Source organism: Colias philodice, chromosome 17 (assembly GCF_061535455.1).
Source record: "Colias philodice isolate Cphi_HAF_F1 chromosome 17, ilColPhil1 Martin Lab GWU primary, whole genome shotgun sequence".
NCBI classification, from domain to species: Eukaryota; Metazoa; Arthropoda; class Insecta; order Lepidoptera; family Pieridae; genus Colias; species Colias philodice.
The window spans coordinates 3,690,878-3,701,495 of NC_143102.1; the positions used below are offsets into that span (position 1 = coordinate 3,690,878).

General features: G+C 38.8%; 1 protein-coding gene and 1 long non-coding RNA gene across 2 annotated transcripts; one reads left to right on the forward strand and one right to left on the reverse strand.

Annotated features, from left to right (window-relative positions):
• Positions 1 to 771: 771 nt before the first annotated feature.
• On the forward strand, positions 772 to 1,676 carry LOC149480971 (uncharacterized). Its single transcript, XR_016316926.1, has 2 exons — positions 772 to 987; positions 1,275 to 1,676. It is a non-coding gene; the product is annotated as an uncharacterized LOC149480971 (long non-coding RNA).
• Positions 1,677 to 2,840: 1,164 nt separating this feature from the next.
• On the reverse strand, positions 2,841 to 9,794 carry run (segmentation protein runt). The gene is made up of 3 exons (XM_089705970.1): positions 9,303 to 9,794; positions 5,496 to 5,633; positions 2,841 to 3,938 (listed from the first exon to the last, which is right to left on the reverse strand). The coding sequence occupies exons 1-3, from the start codon at positions 9,748 to 9,750 to the stop codon at positions 3,295 to 3,297; spliced, it is 1,230 nt and encodes a 409-aa protein (XP_089562096.1). The 5' UTR covers positions 9,751 to 9,794; the 3' UTR covers positions 2,841 to 3,294.
• Between the last annotated feature and the right edge of the window lie 824 nt (positions 9,795 to 10,618).

The following is a 10,618-nucleotide window of genomic DNA, read 5'->3' on the forward strand; positions in this document are numbered from 1 at the left end:
CCTTTTGCTTTGCCGTAGTTGGCTAAAAATATGTTAATGCCGTACTGTATCAAATGGCCATAAAGCACCCTTAAAATTGTAGCTTTCGTCGCTTTCATCAGCCTAAAAGATGTGGTCTGCACAAAAATGTACGGCATCGATTTTTCCTAATTTATCTATGTTAATACTATTTAAAACAACGGATAAAGTGTAGAAAACTATTATATTTCATTAATCTACGATGTTTAAACTTTAACAAAATTTCTGGTTTTGCATTTCTCTATAACTTTTTTTAGAACGGTTTCTTTTGAACGGCAATACTATACAACAATTGAATTTTACAATATCATGTTAAAAAAAAAGTTCCCGTACAGGGTCAAATGACCTTACAGCTCTTTATATCAAGAAATTGATGAAATTAAGATGATTATTGGTATACATTTAAAAGAACAATTATTTTTTGACGGCATTGCTTTTAATAGTACTTTTGAGTGCTGGATAATGTTTTGGAACCGAAGCCGTACTTAGTCAAATGACCCCCTGGAGTGGGGAAAGAGAGGGGATTGCAACTCTCGATTTTTTCCCCTTGTCCCCATGATTTTTGTACGGCGTTGCGGAATAATGGATTAAAAGCAGTATAGCAATAGTATGACACAGATGCCGTACATGGTCAAATGACCAAATTTACCCCCGGTAACTCTCGGAAATTAAATAAAAATTCCGACTTGGTGGACCACCATTTTTGTACGGCACTGAGCGGTTTCTTATTATTTTTAATGGATCTATCGATGGTTAACCCTTAATTTGGCACTGTATGTACCGTCATACATGAACTTGAAAAAAAAAAATTGTTAAAATAATTACATCTTCCGTGTGGAAAATTAACATTCTTATGTTGCAACACTATCTGTTATTGGGTGGAAAAAATAAACACACATGTAGCAACATTTATTTTGACATAAATTGAAAAAAATGGCTACCCGGCGGACGTCAACTGCGTTGTCCAAGGTATTTATTCTATTATTATGAATATTACTTAGTTTAGGACAGGTGTAATGACTAAAATGTATGCTTTATTGTGTAATGGAATAAGTGTGATAATAATTGTGATGTTTCTATTACATTGAATGGTTCTATTTTGATCACTAACATGATGTATGACGAGACATACACTGCCAAGTTTGTAACGAAACACCCGCCATTTTGTTTGTATGTCAGGGCATACATTGCCAATTTGAGGATGCTTTTTTTTATATACTTGGTTTTATAGCACGCTTTATTTTCTTTGTCGGCAGCAAAAATTTCTAACTCGTGGTGGTAGAATTTTAGCGCTTGTGCCTGCTGAGCATGCACCCTCTGACGGTAGCGATGAATTACGTGTGCGCACCCCGCTTTCCGCGACATCTTCTTCTGCACCTTCTATAGATAAGCTCAATGGAAAGGCCCAATTTTTTTATATGATGATGAAGACCCCCCCGACCAGAATGTTCGACTCACACCAATTTTTCGAAGCGTGTATTCAAGCCCGTCCCTAGAACCAAATTGTAAAAAAATTCCAATCCTGAGTGACATTCCGTCACTCCCAGCAACCCCTGCACTTCCTGAATCCCCGCACCGCCTGAACCAACAGCAAGTGGCTCCATAACTGGCTTAGTTGCAGCTCGCATAAGGGCTTCTTCCAAGTCGCGTCCCAGAAATACCAGATCGCAACGGCCCACTGTTTCTGCTGTTAGACGACCTAGAGTCTAGACGAATCACCGAGTTCACTCTGAACTATCAGTGGAAAAAAACGGTTTTTCGACACAAGGCAACTGTAGAAGAAGACTCAGATCTTACCGACATATTAAACGAAACTTCACTCAGTTATTTCTATAAATTCTTTTCCCCTGACGTTTTAGTAGACATCGTAGAGCAAACAAACTCATACGCAGTATTCAAAACTGGGCGCTCTCTTGGCTTGACCGAAGATGAATTGCGAGATTTTTTAGCAATTCATATTATAATGGGTGTTGTTAGTATGCCATCGTACACCGATTACTGGAGTTTGCGGTACAGATACGATCCCATAGCCGATTTGATGTCTCTAAAACGGTATCAACAATGAATATCGGCACTTGGCAATGTATGCTGTGACATACACTGTTTTTCAGGAAATCTGAAGTTCCTATATTTTTTTTACCATTTTTTTGGAACACCTATAAATGTCTACAATAAGTTTTTATAAAAATAAAATTGATTTTATTACATTTTATTCTTTGCCAAATTAAGGGTTAAGAATGCCGTACAAAAATATATGACCAAAATTTACCGAGTCTACCTGTACTTTTCAATTCTCATCTGCACTCAGTTGGACAGCTTACAAGTGACGGCATAGTGATGAATCTTATTATTTTTTGCTCTGCTATCGTTCTAGATATGTCCCCTGGTGGTTCATTTGACCCATATTTTTGTCCTATGCGGGCTTGTAGTCTATATAAATTAATCATGATTAATAATAATTTGGAAAGCAATAATGTCAGTTATAAAACTTATTCTCATAGCAAATTTGTAGTTAAGACTTGAAAAACATGTGCACTGCACGTTTTATTATATCCGCCTTTTGTAAACAAACATTCGCGTCTGTGTTGTTGATTAATAGTTGGGAATCATTGTCAGTAATTCAATAGGTTTTCTTTTTTTTATATTATTGTATTTCTAAGTCTTTTATATTTAAAGTATAGGATATATATAATATATGTATATAAAATATAGTTTTTACTGCGCAAAATTAATTGTTGAAATGAACTTTTATGTTAAATTCATTTAATTTTTATGAGGTAAGAATACAGAATAAAAGAGTATATAAATTTTCAATAGTTCGTTTTATTTCGATCACCTACTTATATACATCATCAGTTAGATACCACTAACATACATACCTTGTTAATAACTTTAAATGTACATTCAATAAATAAAATTTTCATATTTACAAGACTCTTAATAAACTTTATATAATCAGTCATTTTTACACAATAATTATCTGTACAATTTACAATATCATCTATTTTGCTTTATTTACTATACATGACTCTATTAAACGGCTTCGTTTAGCAATATACATTGGCAACATTACATAACATTTCGTATAAATAACAATAACCTCCTATTAATTGCATTATTTGGATAACTTTGAACTACACTGAGTAGTACTAAACCTAATGAACCGTAAGCTAGAAATAAATATATTTATATCTTTGTAAAAACTATAGTATGTACAAGCTCGGTTTATCACAATTTTATCCGTTAGTTACGGATTTGGCACTAACTCTAGAAGCGTCAATATGGCCGCCAAACTGATTTGTGGGTTGATAACGTTCCATTGCTAATCTTTGTGGAAGTAGGACTAGTGGAAAGCACTCGCGTTGTTCGCTGTGAAGGTGCTTTTAATTCGTTCCTTCCTCGTGGCTTGTCAGACACAGTGGAGTCTGCAGCCTGCACTTGCTTCATTTCTTGGAGCTCAACATTAGCTGGTCGCGTCGGGTGGAACGCGGATTTTACAACCTCAATGGGTTCCTCGTCAGATTCGTCAGATATCGTCGCATCGTGTGTCGAATTTACTTCTGATTTCGAATCAGCTTTAGATCTTGGGCTGGCGTTTATTATACTTCTAGGGCTACCGCTTTGTCTACTGCTTGCTGGAGACAATCTCGCACTGGAATTATCCATTGAAGACACGCTGCTTTGTAAATGTCTTAAAGCGTCATACGGACTGACGCCATTTTTAAGTGTCAATTCCGGTGGTAGAGTTTTAAGAGCTAAATCAGCAGGATGTGGGGAGAAAGGTAGAAGTCCATTTGGTGGTAAAAATGCTCCGGGTGGTGGAATTAATCCCGCTGGTGGGAGGTTAGTCATCGCCGGCGGAAACGGAAACAGATCTGAAGGCGGTATCGGCACTGTAGGTGTAGTTAATGGTGCTGCTCCTGTGGACAAAGAAAATTTAAATTTAGTATTGGTATTGAGATATTACGTTTTGAACAATAACTATTGATGCTTCTTAATGTTACTACTGTTTTTTGATTCGAAAACATGACGTAATATGAGAAACGAGTCTCCGGGGACAGCCTGAGGCACGCGGGCACTCCACCGATTCCCTGAACAACGAGGGTGCATAATCGTACTAAGGATAATGTACAATCTGTAGGCGTTTAAAGGCGGCTTCACTGAAAGGGATGTTTTTTTAGCGCGATATTGGTAGGGTGAGGGTGCAATATTTATTTATCCCAATGCAATGTCGTACTTTACGATCCAGACACGACATTCAGCTGTAATTCCGTCTGATATGTCTCTTTCAGTTGTATCCGGAGATCGCATTAGCGATGCGATGCACGCGTGAGGCAACGCCACGGACATGTGCGGTACAAAGCCGGCTCTATCGCGATAAGGAGCCTATCTCCGCACAGAACGAACAAAGCGAGCTCGGAACGTAAAATTTTCATTAGTAACAGTGTTCGAAATGTTCTTGTCGCTACGCCGGAGCTTTGATTCTCGATAAGTGTAAGAGAAACTGATAAAAAGCACACGACAGAGGCGCAGATTGGGCCACAAAGAGCTCAGAGGTGGCGCTGCCGTGCTTTCTTTTTCGTTTTTTGTATTTGCAGCAGTGCTACTGCTGCACAGACCACTTTAAAAGGCGCTGGGGGTGGGTGGAGTCGTAACTAGGGGGTAATTTGGCGAGGTGGGGGCCAATATCGGCATCGCGCTTGATTGAGGTGATTTCTGACCGTTGAATTTAATATAGCTTTAGTTCAATTACCTACATTTTGTTCTTTCACCTCTTTTTCTTTACGTAAACTATAAAGTTATAGTACTTATATATTATTGAATTAAATAATTAATCGTATTTCAACTGTAAACAATGCATAGAGTATTTATATGGAAGATTTACAAATTCCTAGATTATGTTTCATGATCACGATATAAATACTAAAAGTCACACAAATCTCTGTGAAAGCGTACCTAGGCAGGGTTTAATAAAAGTCGGTAGGTGTTTGAGTACAACGCTCCTCGCGTTTCAGCGTCGGAAACAAAAAGTGGCTGGTGGCGCGGTCGCCTACATTGGAATAAAATTGACTCCACACTCTCTCGAACGTGAAGGCGTTGCTTTTTTGTACGTTTTCTATTCAGCGCCCCCACTTCCCCCGACAACGGACTTCAGCGGGTGGTTTTGCTTCGGTCGGAGCCGTGTTGTTTTGCAGCGCTCAAGAGCTGCTTCTTTTATTTGAACCTTTGCGTTGTACGGCCTTGAGGGGTGGTTCAGTTTGGAGCAACATGTTTTCGAGTGTTGTTTGAAAAATCGGGAATTTTCAAATTAACGAATGCCAAATAATCCGTCCATTGGAAGTTTAAGAGGAACCGGACGAGTCCAGCAAATATTTGCTGTTACGTTTTACCAGTTATCACAATGAGAATTGTATCGTTATAGCGAAACTTAATTAAAGTACTTTTCAAAATGTGTTGATAAATTAAATAAATATTACCTTTTACTAAAGAAGCTGGATCTCTTAATTGTGGTGGTCTGAAGTAGTCAGCCCAAGCGTAATTCAGATAAGCTGCGTCCAACCATCCAGGGTTTAATAGGAACGGACTGAAAGCTCCGGGATGTCCATAGCCGTAATCTATAACAAAAGAGATACATATTAGCTTGTATACTATAATATACATACTGTAAAATATATAAATATAAACACTAGATTTGACTATTAATTTATGTGAAAAATAAAACTAAGATGCATGTGGATAAGACGGTAGAATGTGGGGTTCAGGGCATGTCCATGAACTAAGCAATCAGATTCACAAAGGCTAGCCGTAAAGGCGGCGACACACAGCTAGCGCAATGTTTACCGCGCCCGACTGTAACAAGGAGTCTGTATATAAAACGATCCGGTTTACTACAGCTAGCCGGCATCTCTGTGCCATACGATTTTACGATCCTCCACCGTCACGTTGCCTTCGCCTTTCAGCAAGCGAAACGCTTTTTTATTTGTTTAATCGATAGACTACTGAAGACGCCACTGCCGACGTCTATTTTCAGTTTATGACCGTTTTTAATCTAGTCACGAGTCATCTCAATCGATGAGATCAGGTATCGACGTTTTTATTACGGGATTAACTGTTTACGAGCACTTTGCCTACTTTGTTTTGAATTACCGAACGGCCTTTAGTGACTCTTCAAAGTTTATCGTTACGTAAGTTTTCCTCAGAAGTGAACATGGTTTTTAGCTAAATTAATCGTTTGTTAGTGTGTTGAGATTTTATCGAAGCAGTTTAAACTAGAATGCGTAAGAATAGCTCCTGATTTAGTTCTCCTCTGATAATCCATTATAATCTGACACAAATGAGTGTTTCGGATTCTGCCTGGCGTTTCCCAAATCGCGGGTATTTTATATTAAGAACTTGATGGATGGCCCGTCGCGCTGTCACGCGGCAATCCAACTGAAGAGATCCCAACACCACGCTACGTAATGAGTTAAATGTGGAACTCGGAAATGGCTCGCTCCATTTGTTAATGCCAGCATTCAATTAAATTCACTTCCCCGACCCTTTCATACGCAGAGCTTTGAATATTAACGTGGCAAAGAGTTCTAAGTATTCAGTTTTATGCTTGATATATTTAAATTATGACATATGTGGGCGCATCGGGCTATTTGGGTCATTAATGTACGATCGTAAAAATGTTTGATAGCTGGTACCAATTTGGTACCAGGAGACAACGAACGTATGGCTGGAGACATAAGTGTCAAAACAGGCATTAAATAACTGGAATGGGTTGACATTTGCCTCGTAAATTAATGTTGAAGACGCATTGGGCGCGTGTTAAATAAATGGAATCAGAGTTATTGCTCATAATTCTGTGCGGGGTGGCGACGTCTTACGACGATTACCACATTTCATTATTGTCTGAGTTTTGATTATCATATCGTGTCATATTGCTAGCTCATTTCAGAAACAGTCTTTAAAATTATTGTGTAAATGATTACCTGGTACCTACTGCATGATTATTATGTACGAGTAGGTATCTAACATTATTAACCCACGGCTGAAACGAACGAACGAACGAAAGGTATATAACATCGAATTACCTTGTATAATAAGAATAAAAAATTATATTTATTAGTAGTTATATCATTATATATAAAAAAATATAATTAGGCGTAAACTTCGCGCATTATAGGAAAACTTGCAAAATTTTCTAGTAAGTAAGTACGTAATTCATAGAAATTTCAGTGCACACATTACGAACTGGTATTAATCATAACTTCGGTTCACATGGCGGAGGGTTGGTAGATGTGGTGTTGGGGCATTGAGAAGGGACATAAAATCCATATTTTAGAGGCAGGCGAGATCAAACGGACTTTACGACGGTGCAGAGATTGTTTACATCTGTTACACGCCCGTGGCCGCACCGTGGAACTTGCTAACCGCTGTTTTGAACGCAGCGTACATATTAACATTTTGGAAACTTCTGGACTCCTGGTGTTTGGAAAATTTCGTTGACGAAAATTAATGAATGCAAAACTGTTGAGGGTTCATATTAAGATTGTGCGAGGATGAAAACAACACATCATATTATGAGAGCTGTTAATCAAATTATTATAAATATGATACCATAAGAAATTAGACATTTACTCGTATTAAGGGGGCGCATAAAGCAAAATAACCAATCTTCTATTAGATGATACGTGTAATATGCAAGACCAAATCTAAAAAATAAAATATATATCAAACCAACTAATCAAATGACGCCAGTTAGTCATTTCATTTCACATTAATTACCGACACCGATGATCGTTATACGGAGCCTTTGATGTTTCTCGGAGGATGTTAGTTTTTCCGCATAGTATCTTTTTATTATTGGCCGAAGTTTGGGCGCAGCATTTGTTTATACAGACAGTCTCTGAGGTTGTTACAACGAAAATAGATCTGTGGTGTCAAAACATTATGATTCCGGCGTGATTTGTTGATGTGTTCATTACTTTTTTTTATTGGATTCTGTTTTAGTTTATGCGAAAGTGAATAATTTAAAACGGTGAACCATAAAGATTATCTTTGTAAATTATAATATCTAATATCGTTTGAGTTTTTATGTCTATATAAATAAGTTAGTTTAAAACTTAATTTTAGGTTTAAGAATAGGTCAATACTTATCTTTAAAATTAATTTGCCTTCATTTGCATAACATTATTGGGACACTGTTAAATTGTAAAATTGTACCAGTTGTCTTTACATCTATATCTAACATTATCACCAATAAATAATTCCTTCACGACTTCATAACGTACAAGAATAACAAACACTGCATTTAAAAGCTCTCCTGAACCAATAACCATTTATTACTACGTCAAAACACATTACATGGAGCATCGTAAAACAATCGGTGTTATTCTTAGCTTAGTATTTCGACTACGATTATACTGTGAACCTAATTAATGTCTATTTGATTGAATGATTCTTATCTTTACAATGAACAGATGGTAGACAATGGCTTGCTTTATTGACGATATTCTAAAACTCAGGAATATGTTTGTAAGACGATTCACGAATGTTAGGATTACAATGAAAAAGTTTGAAGTACGTATATTTCATATTCTGTAGACTTTGACAATAATCGATTATGCAGTGTATTAGTTCATTGACAAAAAAAAATTATTGCGATAATTTTTTGGAATTATTTTTTGTAATTATTATATTCTTACCTACCTATTATAGATTTTAGATAAACTATAGAAGCTATTAAAACTACACAGTGTGATTGATTAAATACAAATCGCGTTTTTAGATTGAAGAAAACTTTACTAATATTTTAAATTCTTTATTCGACTTCGAGCGCAAAAGCTTCCAAACAATGAACGCGCGTATAAAAATATCTCAGGATCACCGCGAAGACCAGACATATAAAATTATTGTTTTATCGTATCAAGAGTTTATGTCAAGTCGTTTTGATTTTAGTACGAGTGGATGGAAACTATTTTGAATGTGGTCAAATGCCGCGGCGCCGCAAAACCGACTTCGGTACTTACTGGCGGGTGGCCAAGCGCACACGCATTTTGAATTAATATTTGTGGGTTTTTATTTTAAAAAGAGCGAAGTTTGCCTTTGTGACTGATTTAGAATTAAATGGATATGTCAGAGTTTGCTAAAGTATTATTGTGATCGATGTATTTATGTATGAATTATATCGAAAAAAATATCTTATTAAATGTGAAAAATTATAAGAGAAAAATTAAGCTTTTATGAAAACTTATCTGATTTATAGAGTAATATAATATATTATGATAAATACTTACTTTGTTTAGTTCTTGGTTCTCTAGGTCCATCGACGGTTACTTTGATAGCTTTGGTATAAGTTGCGACTTGCGATGGAAAAGTGCTGATCGTGATGGTCAAGGTAAAGGATTTTCCACGACCGCTTCTTCCAACGAACCTAAGGTCATTAAACTTTGCCACTTGATTCTTCATGACTGCCGTACAGTTTCTCATTTCAGCCATCACATTTTCGTCATTCCCAGCCTTAATAGTCACTATTGTTCCATCCTGAACGTCATCCAAGGCGACCACTTTGAACGCCACCGGCAGCGACTTGTTGGACCGCCAGTGGCCCGGCAGCGCCGAGCACAGCACCGCTGGGGATCCCGTCTGCACCAGGTCGCCGTGGCTCTGTCTGTAGTACTCGTGAATGTGTGAGTAAACATCCGCCATCGTTGGGGTCGGGGGGCTCGCGTGCGGAAGGTGCATCGACTTCAGCTCACTCGCGAACACTTTGTCTACACGCCACAACGGTCCTCCGTCACGTCACAACTCTTAAAGATACTTTTGAAAAGTTTACAACACGCGAACGAATTTCGAACTCCGACGCGGAGCGCTCCCGAAAGTTGTTTAAACTGAGGGCGCGAGACGCCGTATGAGCCGCAAGCGGCCGCGTACACCACTTGTTGGGCACGGGCAAGACGCAAGGAGGGGACACGGAAAAATAAATGGGCGACCCGCTTAGACCGCAAGCCGAAGACGCACGATACGCACCGAAGTTGCGGCGAAGGACGCGTACACGCGGGGCCTCAGTTTCGACTGATGACTGTGATACGACACGACTTTTTCCGATGGTCAATATTTTGCGTTCGCGCGGTCGCCGCCCCCACCGGGTGGCGGCCCCTTCGTCTCGTAAAAAGTGGGAAGGAGACGAAGGGTGCGGGCAGCGCGGAGCCGCAGCGGGAACGAACGGGACGGCCGCGGTTGATCTCTGCGTTTTTATAAAAATGCTCGCGTGAATGGGACGTCGGCTCTATCCACCCGCGAGTGGGAGAGGGACGGGTGGATTTTTTTGAATTACCGATGTGACGTATCGCGAGGCGGCGGTAATTAGGCCACGGGGCGGCGGGAAACCGCGGTCGGTGCGAAAACCTATCAACGAGCTCATGAAAAATTATGATTTTCATGTTTGAGCTGGGAGCTTTGACGCGGGGTGGCACTTTATTCAGTCTTTATGAAGTCGAATTCACGCGAGGAATGCAGCACCTGGGAACAGCGATCAGCACGTAATTGACACGCTTCGAAGCGTCCTTATTATCGACTTCCGATATTGGAGTGCAAAAAGTGGCCCAGTTTT